The sequence below is a fragment of the Anoplopoma fimbria genome, unplaced genomic scaffold (genome assembly GCF_027596085.1).
Source record: "Anoplopoma fimbria isolate UVic2021 breed Golden Eagle Sablefish unplaced genomic scaffold, Afim_UVic_2022 Un_contig_12407_pilon_pilon, whole genome shotgun sequence".
Lineage (NCBI taxonomy): Eukaryota > Metazoa > Chordata > Actinopteri > Perciformes > Anoplopomatidae > Anoplopoma > Anoplopoma fimbria.
The window spans coordinates 43085-61435 of NW_026551802.1; the positions used below are offsets into that span (position 1 = coordinate 43085).

Sequence of the window (18351 nt, forward strand, 5' to 3'; positions counted from 1 at the left end):
TCTACAGGTTCTACTATGAGACCCTCAGGCATAAAGTAAATGATTGAGACGCATTGCAGCCAGTTCTTTGCAAGAAATTGTTTTAATCTTGGACCTTAAAGTGCAAACAGGAAGTTATCAGAGATACGGAGAACACAGTGGTGCCGTATAAGGCAACGTTTAAATATATAGTCACTACATTAACTTTGAAGTGAACACGATCTACAGACATTGCCCAGTTATAAACCAGAAAAAAGTACACAAATATGCAGAAGTGCTTCCTAAGTTGCGGCACGCAGTTTTAACGGTGAAATGCTGAAAGCAGATCATTTTTATTTGACTCTCTTGGTTCTTTATGTACTTCATCCCTCACAAGTTATCATTTTAATAGAAGATTAAAACAATGTTCATTTGACGGTCATGACTCAACTCTCACTGCATTTATTACGTAGTAAGCTGTATGTGTCCTCTGTGTTGTGTGTAGTTTAAGCATTTAAATAAGCTTCATACAGTAGTTCAATATTAACACAACAGAAGAAAACCCAAAGTAACCATACAAACATGCAAGTCAACTATATGTTACGAACTGTTTTCTTTTACTTAAACTTTTACTGTGCAATATTGCGTTGTATTCTTCTACTTCAGACAATAGCCATATACCAATAGATTTACCTGACAGGAAAATGTTCCTGGTTCTGTTGCAGATTTAGATTTTACTCTAAATATAACAATTACAACATGATTCATTATTATTCATTATCTATGTACTACATTTAGTATGTGGTATTAATAGGATTACCTCAAAAAAAGTTTTGAGCAGGCAGACAGATAATAAAATATATTAATATGTCACTTGATTAAGTTTTAAAATGTTTCCAGGAGAGAAATTAACCATTTAGATTCCCAATATCTTGTCAGTCTATCCAAATAATATGATGTGATTTCTGATAGTTTGTAGCCAGGTAGTTGGTACTTGTGGGGATTTGTTTCCATCCTTGCTTTGCATTTTTTTGCTTTGTAATCCACAAATGACTTGTGCTAGATGTTGTCTTTTTGCATCTTATGAATGCCAAATGGTTTGTGAGTCATGTATTTGAAATATGATACTGTACAATTTTGCTCGATGCTTGAAATGGTTTGGTGGTTTCTCAAGATTACAAGATTTATTTTGAAAAACCCCCCTAATTTAGAGTACTTCCCTTTTAAAAAACTTTCACATTACCTCAAAGTTGAGCAGATGATTTAAAAATAAATAAGCAAACAAAAAACACTTTTCATCATTCAATGTTAAAGGTGCAAATGTCTCATTAATGATATGATACACATATATATTGATATAATGAGATTATAAGCGTGAAGAAGCCTGTCGGTCACAGGAGAGGAGAAATGTTGCTCAGCGTTTTGGGAAACTTCCTGAAACCTTGTTGTTGCACAAACAGAGAAGAAATAGAAATTGAGGAGAGGAAGAGTCAGTTAAAGGAAGAAACACTCTACATTGATCACTGTCAGAGAAGAGAGCACGAGAGCGAGACAGGAAAAGGTAAAGCACAACATTTATAGTTATGTTTACATTTTCTTTTCAACTGTAATTGTAAGTTGTTTAACTGATTCATTCTTGCGGTTGTCTTTCAACATTACTGGATTTACTGGTTAAGTAAAGGGGGACTATGAGAAAGAGTGCTTGGGGACGAGAGTATTCATTTATATTTGTCACAGTTGGTGGTGAATTCAGTAAAAAGGTTCAGTTGTCCCAAAGCTACAGTTGCTGTAAAGATTATCTTAAAAATATTCACTAACAGTATAAAGGATCTTTTTGAGATCAGATGTTGCAACTATGGAATAACTGAACGTGCGACGTCCTGCATTAAGCTCTGTGATGTCAGCTGTGGAGCTTCTTTGGTTCAGTTCCTCTTATGTTTATTGCACTTTCAGTGTAAAGTTTGTCCTCTGGAGGGAGACACTGACTGTCTCAATCATCAAATCAGGATGTTTGTTCTCATCTGGGCGACTCTGCTTTTCTCTGTGAGAGACAACAATGCTGTCACAGGTATGCATCTAAATTATAATCTTATTATCATGCCTGTATGAGAGATTTGAAGCATGAACAAAATAGATGGCAATAACGATGAATGTCTTTATGTTTACCTGACACGCTGTCACATTACGAGAAGTTAGTTCTCCTAAGCATTTATTTACATTCTTTGAAACTCAGACTTGCATAAACAGGTATTTAAATGTCTGTTTTGTTTTTCATATTAATCATGGATGAAGAAACTGAGTTAAATACAGAAATGTTCTGTTGTCTGATCGAAATTGCTTCCAACAGCAAATTATATGAAACCAAAGCATCATTTATTAAATCATTATTTTCTAAATACTAGGGTCTATTTTCATATTAAAATAACCCAGATGCATGTTTTTTTTCACTGTTTCCATTAACAGGTGAATCGGTGGGGGAAATAACAAGGTGTAACAGAGGATTCTGTATCACTCTCAGAGGAGGAGAAGTAACAGCAGAGGCTGGACTCTGTGTTGTGATACCGTGTTCTTTCACCACTGGTTATGGCTTTACACCTCAACATATGGTGTGGTACAAATGTGAACCATCTAAATATAGTTGTGGTGATTCAGACATGATACTCCACACTAACAAGAACAACAAAGAAGTTCAGTCTGGGTTTATGGGAAGAGTTTCACTGTTGGAGCCTGACGTGAGTCAGAAGAACTGCAGCATCATCATCAATGACCTCACTGAGTCAGACTCTGGATCATATCGACTCAGAGTTAATGGTTTCCAGTATGGGAATAATGTTGGATTTACATTCTATCAAAGAGCAACTGTCTCTGTTAAAGGTATGAACCACTACAACAAATACATACTGTGAAGATGTTCATTCTATTCAACATATTTGCTGTATTTATAGTCTGAATGGAGAATGAAATAATGTTTGGCATTTGTCGACCTCTGTGGGCAACAAGTAGGAACTGCGGCATTTCCTGATACAACTCCTACTTATTGCACCATCGAGATGTTTAACAAAGTATCAGATTGTTTTAGTCAGAAGTTAAATTCATCATGACCTTCAGCCTGATCACCTGATTCCACTCATTGACATCTCTCACTTTAGGTCTGACCCAGAAGCCCACAGTGATGGTTCCTCCTCTGACAGAGGGACAGCAGACCACACTGACCTGCACTGCTCCTGGTCTCTGCTCTGGATCTGATCCTAAAGTCACCTGGACGTGGAGAGGAGCAGGAAACATCACTGCTTTCATGACTGAGGATCTGACTGCTGTCACAAAGAGACACAGCTCAACTTTGACCTTTAACCCTTCAGATGAACACCACGGCTCCAACGTCACCTGTAAGGTCAGCTTCACAAACAACATCACTACAGAGGAGACAGTGACTCTGAATGTGACCTGTGAGTATAGCACATACTGCACTTTATTATTACCTTTATTTTCTACTATCTAAAATATTTACGAAGAGATGTGCACTCATGTAATTTTGGATGTTTTTCTGAGCTGTGTTCAACAGTGTTTGTGCAGGAAAAGTTAGAAATCTGTGTGTCAATCAATGTAATACTGGAGATGAACAGATTGCCGACTTTGTCTGACCTGCTGATTCTGTTTTTTGTCAAATCCAATTTTCTTTCTTAGAGCTATAATTGACTTACCTTCTTTTTTTTACCATCTCTGAATCGTCCCCAAATAATATTTCGACCGTCCCGAAGTCAATGACACAATTCAAATGATAAGGCAATTCATTGAAAAAAATACATTTAAAATACTTGCTTGGATTAAAATCAAATCTTTGTATTAGTAGTTTTAATTATGTTTAATGAGCTGATTAAAGCTATTGTTAGAAAGTTGAGCATGTCATAACTCCCTCTTAAATTCCTATTTTATATTGAGGTAAAATCGTCTCCTTCAAACAACAGTTTTCATTCAATTTTCTTGCCAACAAACTAAATTTTACAAGATGGCATTCTAACACATCATCATAATAATAATAATAATAATAATAATAATAATAATAATAATAAATATTGATTGGTTTATCTCTGTATAAAACAGTGTGTCATTTGGTCCCATAGATGTGAAAGAATTTAAAATCACTGGGAATACAAGTGTGAAGGAGGGTGAGACTCTGAATCTCACCTGCAGTGTTGAAAGTTTCCCTCCATCTCTCATCACGTGGACAAAATCTTCTGAGGAAAACTTTCTGAATGGATCAGAAACGAATTGGGAGAACAACACCGCGATCTTCATGCAGAGAGAAAGTGGAATGGGCACTTTTTCCATCTCTAATGTGACAACAGAGGATTCAGGACTGTACATCTGCAGAGCAAAGTATCTGAATAAAACCCTGGTGGAAAGGGTTGATGTAACAGTCATATGTAAGTACATTGTACAGCTGTTCTAAGGGAGGAAAATGTATTTTAGTATTTTGCTCTTTCTTTTCATCAAGTAACTTCATCTATGTTTAGAACAGAGAACAACCTTGATAAGCCTTCTTAATTAATCCTTAATGACTTCCACTGTCCCCAAACTTCAAATATATGTGGGACCACCTCAATGTGCATTTTCAATAAAAATATGCACTGTATTTGCCTTAGAATCATAAAAACTTGTGTTGTCTTTTCAAATCAGTATGTTTAGAGTCTGAAAATCTTTAGATGTTGGCACCCTCCCATGGTAGTAAATAACAACAGACAATGCATTAATGAAATCACAAAAGATCTTGTATGTTTCCAACCTCCTCACCATATCTTAACTTGAAATAATTTATTTATAATTTTGCTTCACAGATATGAAGGAACCTGTTATCACTGGAAATACAACTGTTGAGAAGGGAGATGCTCTGAATTTAACCTGTAGCGTTGAAAGTTTTCCTCCATCTCATATCAAATGGACTGTATTTGGCTCCAACGAGAAGCTGCACAATGGACTTGACCCCGACCTGCAGAACGACACTGGATCAGCCACACTTTTCATCCCTAATGTGACGGCAGAATATTCCGGACAGTACGTCTGTACAACACAACACCTGGACAAGACTGTGACTACATATGCTGATGTAACCGTTACTTGTAAGTAGATTTTACTGAAAGGAAGTTTACATTCACACTTCACACTATCAGCCTTTTGTTGTGACATTCAGTTTGTATTTTTAATCTGTAGTTGTTGTAAATGCAGGGGTACAAACCCAAATGACCTTGATCAAAATCAAACCCGGATTATTCTCTCATGCACACAAATGCACACATATGAACACACGCACACACACACACACACACACACACACACACACACACACACACACACACACACACACACACACACACACACACACACACACACACACACATACACACACTCTTATTTCTTTCTATTTTTGTTGTTTATAATGTTTTGTTATTATAAATCATATCTTGTAAACATTCTTCAACAATATTCATAACATATGTATATTCTTTTGTATGAGTTATAGTATTGTGATTTTTTTTATATTATTTAGGTGGAGGCTTCAAATAAGCCCAGTGGGCTTTCTGCCTCTTCCTGCCTTGTAATATTATTTATCTATGTAATGTTTTTATGTTTTTCAATTATGCAAATAAAATAAAAAAATAAAATAAATAAACATTGTGATTCTGCTTGTGTGCTTACAGGGTTTTCAAAGATCTTAAAAAACTCTGGGTGTGTGGTTCAGTCGGAGGTCCTGACCTGTGTGTGCATCAGTGAGGGGTTTCCATTACCCACCATCAAATGGCCGCTGTTGGAGAACCACACTGAGTACTCTGTCATCACCACTGTGTCAAACCACACAGTCAACAGCACCGCCACTCTAACTGTAAAAGACCACAGCAACACTTCTGTTAATTGTGTCAGCAGCAATGAAAATGGGGAAGCTAAAGAAAACCTCATCATTCACATACAAATGTCAGAACAAGATGGTAAGTGTTCTCAACTAAAACAGTTAAGCTACTGTAGACCACTGCTTCATGACATCTTAACCCTCATTTTTTCCACTGTGACCTTTTGTATTTGTCTGTCAGAAGAAAATAAAAATATGGTATATTAGCGTTCAGAACGACACAGACAGACATTTTTATCTTTTGTTCCCCTTCATTGCAGATGAGTCCAAAGATCTAGTTTCATGGTTGGAAGTCATCATTGCCTTTTCGATTGGTGCAATTCTTTCAGCAGTCATTTTCTGTTTGATCACAAAATGCCACAGGTACACTATTAAATCAAAATATTAATTTGTTACTGCTGTTTGTGAATAACATACCTTAATAAATGTTAATTTGTTACCATTTAAAACAAATTTTCCCAGAAAAATCAGAAGATCTCCAGAAAGCTGGATGGAACTGTGGAGATGGTGACCAGTCTAGAGGATCCACTGGTATTTCTATTCATTCTGCTCAAAATGTTGTGATCACCGGTGATGTTGTTTTTCTTCTTTCTTGATAGTGACTATTTTAACAGAGACAAAAAAGTAATTCAGACACCAAATGTATATTTACATTTTAAATAGTTTTGGCACCTAATTAAGAAAAATGAAATGTTTAAAAGTAACGTAAGTCGATATCCTCAGAGTGTTAGATGCCAATGGAGAATATTGTTGTAAAAAATACTATGTGGCGTTTATACTATATAGATGTGTATATATATATATATATTTTAGTATACATGGACATTACATTCAAGTTAGACAGTACCAAAAATACAGCACATAAGGATGAAGGTTGTTGAAGTAATAGAAGTGTTTAAGGGCATAAAGCTTCAAACTGATTTTTTTAAACGGTACTGTTTCCTTCATGTAGCGGCTTCTAAATTAGTTGTATAATTACATTGTACCTGACAGATAGATGCTGGTCAAACAGTCGAGGATGATCAGACCTACTACCAAGAGTTAGCCGAAGGAGAAGAAGGAGCTGCGGCGGCAGAGCAAGCAGCCCCTGATCTCAATGGTGGACCTACAGATGTGGAGTACGCCAGCATTGATTTCTCCCTGTTGAAAAGAAAGAATCCCAGAGAGGCAGCAAAGAAGAAAGAGACCACAGAGACAGAGTACGCTGAAATCAAGAAAGAAGTAAAAGAGGAAACAGAAAACAATAGCGGAGAGGAAGGTTGTGTCTTGGAGGGGGTGATGATCATGGAGGATGAAGAGACTAAGCATTGTGTCCCTGCAGAGGACGACGGGGAGGACGCTGAAGTGTACTCTAACGTGAAGGATATAATGTCTGAGATTTAAGGACTGTTGCATTGTAGAGTTGCTTGAGGATAAAGTTGCTTCGCTGTAGTCAGTTGTGATGGATTGATGTAATGGACTGATGATGGATTGTTATTTCAGTGAGTTAATGGCGGTCCATGTGAACAGTTTCTAACAGCTATGGTCTTTAAATGCCACATTCAGCCTGTGGTAAACTGAAGTGACAGAAACTCTTCGGCTGTGCAAATCCATTCATTCAACTGAGGGTGGACTGGAAGTTGGACAGAGTTTCCTTATTCAAGTGTTATTGTTTACTCCGCCATTACTCCAGTGGCGTATAAAGGGACAACCACCTCCATCCTCTCTGCTTCAGAGAGCTGAAGTGTACCTACGTTAGATACATATTGTTTAACCAGGATAAGCATGTGCCTTCAGAGTCTCTCTGGTCAGCCCAAAGCTCTTCTGAATGGCCCACATTTCTCTGCCTGGGGGGATGAGGTGTCTCTTATCAGCGTGGTTCAAAGGATGACAACATCGGTCTGTCTGATGATCTGTTTGTCCCACCACTTTGGGCCAGACTGAAATATCTCAACAACTATTGGATGGATTCCCATTTAATGTTATTCATGTTCCCCAGGGGATGAACCCCAATGACTTTGTTCACCCTGTGACTTTTCCTCTTGCTCCACCATCAGGTTGGACTGTGTTTTTTAAGTAACTGTCGAAACAGCTATTGGATGGATTGTCATGAAATCTGGTAGAGACATAACATTTTATTAACTTTTGTTGTATTTGAACTTTTTTTTTTTTTAATCTAGTGAAATCATCTTGTGAAAATTTCCCTTTATGTTCCAACGTTATAGTTCCTCTGATACGAAATGTTCTCTTTTTTTTTGCTGATTTGTAGTGGAGGGTAGTGACACAGAGCAAATGTCATACTTAAAAGAAGAACTTTTGTAGATAACAAGTGGAGCTGTCTAACTCAGACTGCTTTATATAGCTTCAGCTGAACTTAATGATGCATGTTTTCACAGAATAAGGACTGTAGATGTTGTCTCCATCTATCACAGTGGAATTGACTTTAGTTGGGCTGTCTTTAGGGCCAGTATGGACATATGCATGTTAGCATTGTTTCGAGACAGGTTTGAAAAAAGTTACACTCTCCTTTAAACTGCATTCATTTTTATATAAAATATATTGTCAAACTACAAATTGTACATTAGTTTGTCAATTTTAATTAAAAAAACAGATTGATCTGTGTTTTCAACCTGCTAAAATGTTTGGCCCAATTTGTCTCTAAAACCCTGTTAATGTTCTTGTTACGGAAGTCATCGCTTACTTCCCTTTTTAATTTGTTACAGGATTCAACTTGACTGCTTTTAAACAGAAAACACTCATTTATGTTCAGGATGAAATCATGAGTTTTGAGTCACAACAAAACTGATTGATTTTTTCCGTCTGGTACATTCTGCAATATTGGTTCTGTAGTGAGTGTTCAATATGCAGCATATAGAAGCTGATGAGAACAAACATGTAGCCATTTTGCAACTAAATATAGTTTTAGTCATAATCTACTATCTCAAAGTGTCAACAGGAAGTTATTAGAAAGAATATGGTGCTGCCATGTAAGGCAATGTTTAAATGAATGATCACTTCCGAGACTTTTCTGAGAGCACAACTTAATGATGTTGCACAATAAACCATAAAAACTACTAAATTTAGAGGTTCTTGCAGATGATTCAAGACGGCATGTCGTAATACAGACCATTCACATGCGTGCACATCCACCACCCTCCCACTATGCACATGTCTGTGCTGTATTGTGCATTACAATGTAGAAGGATAGTTGGTAGATGAGATACTTTGTTTCTTTATGTGACACTTTTTTCTCAAGCACACATATGGTACTTCCTTTCTCTGAGTTCATCACACATTCACTGTCCTGAAGACAATTAAGAAAAAAGCAAGATCGTTATATTTCATTTTTCAGTGTCGGACATCATCAACTTGATAAACAGTATTTATTCATATTAACATTTTCACATATTCGAGAGATTTGAGTGTGGCAGTCTAATGAAGGCCAGCAGTGTGAAGAGACACTTCCTTGAAAATAGTTGCAGAGCAAAGAGGAACAAAGTACAAAAGGAAGACGAAGAGAGGAAGAGTCAGTTCAGAGCAGAGACACGGAGCAGAGATCACTGTGGTGAGAAGAGAACAGGAGATCAAGAGGAAAAGAGGTAAAACACAACTTTTACCTTACTTTTTTTTATAAATGGAAACTGTAGAAATAACTTTCTTATGTCATAAAAAATGCTTTTTAGAATTAGTCACTTAACTTGTAAACTAATGTGTGCTTTTTATTGGTGGTGTTCGGGGGATTGTAGATAAAGCAGCTACAGATATTTTAAATTCATTTATTTAGCAGTTTTATGGAACATATATTACAAAGTGCTTGGAAATAAAACATTTTGTGGGACTCACAACCCTCAAGATGATGTTAGACAAATTATCAATGTGATCAAAGAAAACGTGAACCCGCAACATCATGTATTTAAATCTGTGCTGTCAACCGTGGTTCCAGTTTCACCAAGTGAAACATTTGAATGTTAAGAATGTTTGTACTTCTGACAGGAAAAGAAACGGACTGTCTCAATCATCAAATCAGGATGTTTGTTCTCATCTGGGCGACTCTTCTTTTCTCTGTGAGAGGCATCACTGCTGATACAGGTTTGCATCTTTTATTATGATCTTGTTATGATGCCAACAATACAGATATTATAAAGAGAGCATCAGTTTGCCACTATAAATGTCCTCATAAGAGACATTACTCAAAGCAGCTATTGACTCAGTTGGGTGCTTTGGCATGAATAGACGTATTTGTGCTTATATAATTTACTTATTTTGTGAAGTAATTTTTTGTAAAACAAAAACCTTCCTTCACCATTTATTAAATATCATGAAGTATTGTCAAGATTTAAATATCTACTTTCCCTGCTTTTGTCTCACTGTTTCCATTAACAGGTGCTTCAGTGGGGGAAATAACATGGTGTCAAGAACAATTCTGTATCACTCTCACAGGAGGAGAAATAAAAGCAGAGGCTGGACTCTGTGTTGTGATACCGTGTTCTTTCAACAGTACTAATGGCTTTACACTTCAACATATGTTGTTTATGAAATGTGAACCATCTACAAAATATTGTCAGAGGTCGGACATTATATTCAGCACTGACGAGAGCAATCAAGTTCAGTCTGGGTTTATGGGACGAGTTTCACTGTTGGAGCCTGACATGAGTCAGAGGAACTGCAGCATCATCATCAATGACCTCACTGAGTCAGACTCTGGATCATATCAGCTCAGAATTGAGTATTCCCAGTATAATAACAACAAGGGATTTACATTCCAGCTAAAATCAAATGTCTCTGTTAAAGGTATGAAGCACTACAACAAATACACACTGTGAAGATGTTCATTCTATTCAACATATCTGCTGTATTTATAGTCTGAATGGAGAATTAAATAATGTTTGGCATTTGTCGACCTCTGTGGGCAACAAGTAGGAACTGCGGCAATTCCTGATACAACTCCTACTTATTGTCCCATCGAGATATTTAACAAAGTATCAGATTGTTTTAGTCAGAAGTTAAATTAATGGTGACTTTCAGCCTGATCACCTGATTCCACTGTCTGATGACATCTCTCACTTTAGGTCTGACCCAGAATCCCACAGTGATGGTTCCTCCTCTGACAGAGGGACAGCAGACCACACTGACCTGCACTGCTCCTGGTCTCTGCTCTGGATCTGATCCTAAAGTCACCTGGACGTGGAGAGGAGCAGGAAACATCACTGCTTTCATGACTGAGGATCTGACTGCTGTCACAAAGAAACACAGCTCAACTTTGACCTTTAACCCTTCAGCTGAACAACACGGCTCCAACGTCACCTGTAAGGTCAGCTTCACAAACAACATCACTACAGAGGAGACAGTGACTCTGAATGTGACCTGTGAGTATAGCACATACTGCACTTTATTATTACCTTTACTTTTTTATCTAAAATGTTTTTTAAGAGATGTGCTCTCATGTCATTTCGGATTTTTGTGTTTGTGTTTAATTTTTCCACATCAACAGTGTTTAGTCAGAAAAGTTGCAAATTTTGATCCAATTTTGACTGACCTGCCGATTCCATTTTTTGCCGATTCACGATTTGCTTTCTTAGAGCTATAATTGACAGCAAGGCTCCAGACTTACTTTTTCTTTTTTCTTTTTACACCATCTCTGGACTGCCCCAAAAATATTTCAACAATCACAAAGTCAATGTAAACTGTCATGAAATTAAAATTACAACAACAGTGTTCTTGCCGAAATTTTGGGAATTTGCAGGCATTAGAACATTGTATAGATAGATTTGAACGAAGTCAAGATCCGAACAATGACACTGGAACAGCCACACTTGTCATCCTTAAGGTGCCAAAATAATATTTTGGACAGTACATCTGCACAACAAAACATCTGAACACCACCCTTCCCTGCAGGTTTGTGAGGAGGTGTTAAGCTTTAGAAATTAACCTCCGTGAAACAATCAGAAAATAACGTTGTATTCTTCTGATTTATGGCTTTGTTCTCTCTGTTTTTGGCTTTCCCTCTCTTTATTCACTCTCTCGCTCGCTTTTTTCTCTCATATTGAGTTTTAACCAACGTAATCCATATTTATTAAAAAAAATGTCACACTTATTGAGTGTTTTTAAGGCTCCCAGCTGGTTTTCAGCCTATTTAGGATAAAATAAATTGTCAGTCAAATTCTTAAAGTTTTTCATGATGTTTGTCTTAAAGATGTGAAGAAACCTGTGATCACCGGAATGACAACTGTTAAGGAGGGTGATGCTCTAAATCTAACCTGCAGTGTTGAGAGTTCCCCCCCCTCTGTTATCACCTGGACTAAACTTGGCTCCAACAAAAACCTGCAAAGTGAAAATACAAGCGTCCTGAAGAACAACACTGGAACAGCCACTCTCATCATCCTTAATGTGACAGCAGAATGTTCTGGAGAGTACATCTGTACAGCAAAGCACCAGAACACTACTCTGACCACACCTGCTGAAGTAAATGTAAAATGTAAGTAGACTGTACTAGTCTAGTTTAAAAGATGTTCATATTGTTTTACTGCATGTTTGCTCTGTTGATGAGTTTTTTCTAAAATATTTACTAAGAGATGTGCTCTCATGTAATTTTGGATTTTCTTCTGAGATGTGTGGAATTTTTCCACATCAACAGTGTTTGGTGAGAAAAGTTGCAAATTTTGATCCAATTTTGTCTGACCTGCTGATTCCATTTTTTGCAGATTACGATTTTCTTTCTTAGAGCTATAATTGACAGCAAGGCTCCAGACTTACTTTTTCTTTTTTTTTTTTACACCATCTCTGGACTGCCCCAAAAATATTTCAACAATCACAAAGTAAATGTAAACTGTCATGAAATCAAAATTAAACATCAACGGTGTTCTTGCCGAAATGTTGGGAATTTGAGGCATTAGAACATTGTATAGATAGATTTGAACAAAGTCATGATCCGAACAATGACACTGGAACAGCCACACTTGTCATCCTTAAGGTGCCAAAATAATATTTTGGACAGTACATATGCACAACAAAACATCTGAACACCACCCTTCCCTGCAGGTTTGTGAGGAGGTGTTAAGCTTTAGAAATTAACCTCCGTGAAACAATCAGAAAATAACGTTGTATTCTTCTGATTTATGGCTTTGTTCTCTCTGTTTTTGGCTTTCCCTCTCTTTATTCACTCTCTCGCTCGCTTTTTTCTCTCATATTGAGTTTTAACCAACGTAATCCTTTTATTAAAAAAATGTCACACTTATTGAGTGTTTTTAAGGCTCCCAGCTGGTTTTCAGCCTATTTCTGATTAAAAAAATTGTCAAACAAATTCTTAAAGTTTTTCATGATGTTTGTCTTAAAGATGTGAAGAAACCTGTGATCACCGGAATGACAACTGTTAAGGAGGGTGATGCTCTAAATCTAACCTGCAGTGTTGAGAGTTCCCCCCCCTCTGTTATCACCTGGACTAAACTTGGCTCCAACAAAAACCTGCAAAGTGAAAATACAACCATCCTGAAGAACAACACTGGAACAGCCACTCTCATCATCCTTAATGTGACAGCAGAATATTCTGGAGAGTACATCTGTACAGCAAAGCACCAGAACACTACTCTGACCACACCTGCTGAAGTAAATGTAAAATGTAAGTAGACTGTACTAGTCTAGTTTAAAAGATGTTCATATTGTTTTACTGCATGTTTACTCTGTTGATGAGTTTTTTCCTTTGTATTTGCAGTTCATCCAAAGGTCTTCAGTAGCTCTGCATGTGAGGTTCAGTGGGAGGTCCTGACCTGTGTGTGCATCAGTGAGGGTTTCCCTTTACCCACCATCAAATGGCCGATGTTGGAGACTCGCACTGAATACTCTTTCACTACCAATAAGTCAAACCACATCGTCATCAGCTTCGCCAAATCTGTAAAAGATCTCAACTCCACCACTGTTGAATGTGTCAGCACCAATGAAATTGGGGAAGCAAAAGAGAACCTCACAGTCAGAACAAAGGAGTTAAAACAAAACGGTAATTGTGACTCATAAAAACCCTCCTCAACTCTAGACCACTACATTATGACATTATTAAAAGCTAATTTTTATAAATATTTCTAACATGAAGCAGCAGCGATCAGGACTAGTTTCTTTTAACAGTTTGTTCTTCTCCATTCCAGATCTACTCAATGCATTTTTTACAGCCACAAGCCATCATTGCGTTTTTCATTGGGATACTTCTTGCATCAACGATCTGCTGTTTGGCCATAAAATGCTGCAGGTACTCTTGTTATTTATTTCATTTGCATAACTGAGATTTTTTTGTCATCCACACTTTGCTTTTCTTTATTTTATTTCATTATTCATTATCAGTCATTAAGGACCACAACAGTGTTTTAGCATACTTAATCCATTTTACAGCAAATCATAATACTTGGCATTAATGCTAACCTTATTCAAAGGTATACCGCCAACATTTTAGATTTTTTTCTACCAAAATACAGGCATATATAAATGTATTAATATACCCATATAGTATACATAATCAGTTTGCATACACTAGAAACTTGTCAGGATTATGACTTCTTGTGTTTTTTATTGTTATAATAATAGTTTTTTGGTAATGCAACGCAGATTTCCCATTTTAATCTGAAATTGCGAAATACAGTGTAATAGAAGGTTGTCTCTTGGACAACTGGACACATCTTCAATGTATTACAGGGCCAATTCATATAGTAAGACGAACACCTTGACACATATTTAGAGTTTTCAATTCAGCAAATCTGAATGCCTTTTGAGTTTTGGGGAAATCTGGAGCGATCACAGGAAATAGGGAGAAAATAGAAACCCCATAATGAAAGTCCAGTCGGCTTTGTTTGCGTTTGATCCAAAACATTTTTGCTGTGAAGTGATATTGTTCCACCTAAATTAACTTTCCTAAAATTAAACTTTAAATGATAAAAACAAGCGTGCCTTTTAAGTAGGAAGAGCGCAGTCAAAAATATAGGTTAGCTTTTATGATTACCTGATTAAATAAAGGTTATAGTGATGTGAAGTTTGTGGGCTGAAACATTTAAGTTTATTAAACAATTTTGTGAGAGATTCAATAATTCTTTCTTTTTCATTGCTTGTTTGTAACATTTGTTCTTGTTTAATTAATTTTCAATTTCCAGAAATAAACAGAAGAACTCTGCTGAGGCTCTGGAGATGGTGACGACTCAAGCGGTTCCACTGGTATTTATATTCCCACAGCTGACTTTTACTGTGTGCAGTATATTAGTTTAACTGTTTGCTGAAAGATTAGTCTTGTGAGGAGACTAGCATTGCCATAGCTTTTCTTTTGTTTCACTTACTTTCACACGGTCAGAGTGCTCTTATTGTTGCACTGCAAGGCATTTGTAGGTATAGACTGATTTTAACAAGACTGCACTGCATCAACGCACAGCAGCATGTTAACTACAATTAAGAAAAAATATTGTCATGGTCATTTTAACAGTTTACGGATGATATAGTTTAATGTTTAAGTGTTTCAGGCTGAATTTCAAAGCTTAGAGATTTGAGTAGGAACCAGTTGTTGCCTGGATGTAGAAATTTTGTGTATCAGTTGGCAAATTATTTATAACTTCTGAATTGCACCTCACAGTTAGATGCTGGTCAAGGAGTGGACAATGACCAAGGGGAATCTGAAGAAGGAGCTACAGCTGCTGGGCAATCTGCCTCTGGTGGTGATGTGGAACCAAAAGAGTTGGAGTACTCTGCCATCGACTTTTCCTTGGTGAAAAGGAAGAGTCCCTTAGGGGCAGAGAATACCCAAGAGACCAAAGATACAGTGTATGCCAAAATCAAAAACAAAGCAAAAGAGGAGAGACAAAACGATGGTGCTGAGGAGGTAGCAATGGTGGAGGGCAGTGAAGAGGAGGAGGTGATGGTAGGGGAAGATGAGGAGACAAAACAGTATCTGCCGAAGGACGAGGAAGGAGGTGAGGATGTGGCAGTGTACTCCAATGTGAAGGAAATAATGGGGGAGATAGAAGGACTGTATAGCATGGAGGAGTCACTTAACAATTAATGTTTCTTTCCTTTTTTTGAATTTGGAAAGAGAGAGAAAACACAACAGGTGATTCATCGCAGACAGATGAGACATAATGTAGTGAAACAAGCTTTACATTAAACATAGGACGAGCTTTAGTGCAAGATGGGGTTGATATTCATATTTTATATTTGATGCTGGTGTGTATGTATGAGGTTGAAGTATATCATATTTTACAGAAAGGGAAGCAGTTAGATTCAATGAGAATAAAACATAAATAATAATACATTTTATTTAAATAGCGCTTTTCAAAAAAGTCAGATACACTTTACAAAGGGGATAAAATAGAGATAAATATTTTAAAACATACATCCTAGACAATTAAGCAGGAAGGACAGACACGTTAAATGGTTAGACATTAAAAGCAGACTTAAATAAGTGTGTTTTTAGTGTTTTTTTGGATGTAACGGAGTGAAGCTGAAGTCCGGATATGAGTGGGAAGAGAGTTCCAGATGATGGGAGGCAGTAGCATAAAAAAGGCCCTGTCACCTCTGTTCGATACTCGGTCCTAGTTGTTGGCTTGAGGAGGTTAGTAGTTGAGGTGATGAATGAGTGGATGAGGATTTCAGCAGAAGAAAAGGAGAGGGGTTGGCGGAGGAGGGCAATATTTTTGAGATGATAAAAAAGGCTGTTTTGACAATGTGGTCGATGTCGGATTCAAACGAAAGAGTTCTGTCAAAAAAGTAAATCAACAATTAAAAATAAAAGCGTACTGGGAGAGAAGTAGAAGAAGGTGAATAAAAGTGTTGTCAGTACTTAAAGATGTATAAGATAAGATAAGATAATCCTTTATTAGTCCCGCAGCGGGGACATTTACAGGATTACAGCAGCATAGAGGATAGTGCAAACAAGAGATATAGTCAAAAAAAACAAGATCAAAATAAGTATCATAAATAAGCAAATGAGCCATAAAAAACAGTAAAAAAAACAGTAAAGGACAGTAAAGAATCCACAGTAACGGAAATATTATATATACAGACAGAAACTATTATAACTATTGTATTGCACAGTGTATTAGTGTCGTGTGGTCTGCTGGGAGCAGAGCTGGTTGTGCAACCTGACAGCAGCAGGAAGGAAGGACCTGCGGTACCTCTCCTTCACACACCGGGGTGAAGCAGCCGGTGGCTGAAGGAGCTGCACAGAGCTGCCAGGGTGTCCTGCATGGGGTGGGAGGTGTTGTCCATCAGGGATGATAGCTTGGCCATCATCCTCCTGTCTCCCACTACTTCCACCGTATCCAGTGGACACCCCGGCACACTGCTGGCCTTCTTGACAAGTTTGTTTAGTCTCTTCCTGTCGGCTGTCGAGATGCTGCTGCTCCAGCAGACCACTGCATAAAAAATGGCTGATGCCACCACAGAGTCAAAGAAGGTCTTCAGGAGTGCTCCCTGTTCTCCAAAGGACCTCAGTCTCCTCAGCAGATACAGTCTGCTCTGACCCTTTTTATAAAGTTCATGTATATGTTTAAAGGGGTCTTAGCAGAGGGGGCAATGCAGCTCGTTTTGTACCAAAGTGCACTTTTGTTGTGATCTTTTTATTTAAAGCCACAATATGTGTAGCCGTGGCTCAGGAAGTAAAGCAACCGAGTTGTACAGTAATTGCAGGGTTAGACACTTAACCCTAAATCTTGTTGTCATGTGCTTGATAAAAGTTCATTTAAATGCAGTCAATTTATATATAATATTCAAACTTAGATGCCTAAGCTAGCTGTGGCTGTACACCTAAATGTAGCCACCAGGAACTGGTGAGTAGGGCAGGTGTAGCCAATTATTGATGTAAGTCTCCGCCCACATAACAGGACATATAAACACAGGCCTAGTCACGGACATATCTTGTTGTCTGGGGTCCTACCACTTCCTGTTCGTGTTGTATGTTGGCAAACAAAAAGACGTGGCAAGTATGTACTGTTGGGCTTTAACTTAACAATTAAAACTGGTAGCTTGAAACAGGTTTCATGCTTTGATTTTAGTCACAGCTTTACATGTTCTCAAAACTAATTTAGCAATGGTTCCTTACTATATATTTAGCATTTATCTTTTATGTTTTGATGTTTTGGTTCATAATTGCAATTTTATTTAATTTCAGAGCCTTTGATCACATGGCCATCGGTATGGTTGTCAGCTGCTGTTTTTAAGATGTATTCTCCACATTTCCCATTTCCGTTCTTATAGTTTCAAGCCAGGCCCCAATGATCTGAGGTCATTATTTACTATCACCTGAGTGAAGTGTAGATTCACTGCATGTTACCTATTTTATAAAAGTCGGTTAGGTATTTTAAGTTGTATATCACTTGTCCCTAGTTCAATAAGTCCTGCTTGAAAGCTTAACAGCTTATTATTGCAAAATGTTTGTACAATAAAAGACGACTGACTGCTCTCTGACCTAGTGTCCTTGTTTATGATTTTATTATTCCTTATTCCTGCGTTGTAGTCTAGTAGCTTTGGTGCTTTGCTACATAAATATACAT

General features: G+C 37.4%; 1 protein-coding gene across 1 annotated transcript; it reads left to right on the forward strand.

The window, feature by feature from the left end:
• The first annotated feature begins 1441 nt into the window (after positions 1 to 1441).
• Positions 1442 to 18254, forward strand: LOC129115770 (uncharacterized). The gene is made up of 21 exons (XM_054627034.1): positions 1442 to 1519; positions 1912 to 2026; positions 2422 to 2832; positions 3108 to 3404; positions 4080 to 4382; positions 4794 to 5075; positions 5655 to 5939; positions 6121 to 6223; positions 6460 to 6484; positions 6854 to 7216; positions 7839 to 7896; positions 9316 to 9438; positions 9833 to 9928; positions 10223 to 10630; positions 10909 to 11205; positions 12033 to 12314; positions 13173 to 13454; positions 13548 to 13829; positions 13975 to 14075; positions 14968 to 15028; positions 15438 to 18254. The coding sequence occupies exons 2-20, from the start codon at positions 1966 to 1968 to the stop codon at positions 14971 to 14973; spliced, it is 4065 nt and encodes a 1354-aa protein (XP_054483009.1). The 5' UTR covers positions 1442 to 1519; positions 1912 to 1965; the 3' UTR covers positions 14974 to 15028; positions 15438 to 18254.
• The last annotated feature ends 97 nt before the right edge of the window (positions 18255 to 18351 follow it).

Bases quoted from the DNA above. Each gene is read 5' to 3' on its own strand.
- LOC129115770 (XM_054627034.1), top strand. From the start codon at position 1,966: ATGTTTGTTCTCATCTGGGCGACTCTGCTTTTCTCTGTGAGAGACAAC. The intron at 7,897-9,315 runs GTTGGACTGTGT...CCTTGAAAATAG, and splicing joins TCCTCTTGCTCCACCATCAG to TTGCAGAGCAAAGAGGAACA. The intron at 11,206-12,032 runs GTGAGTATAGCA...TTTGTCTTAAAG, and splicing joins AGTGACTCTGAATGTGACCT to ATGTGAAGAAACCTGTGATC.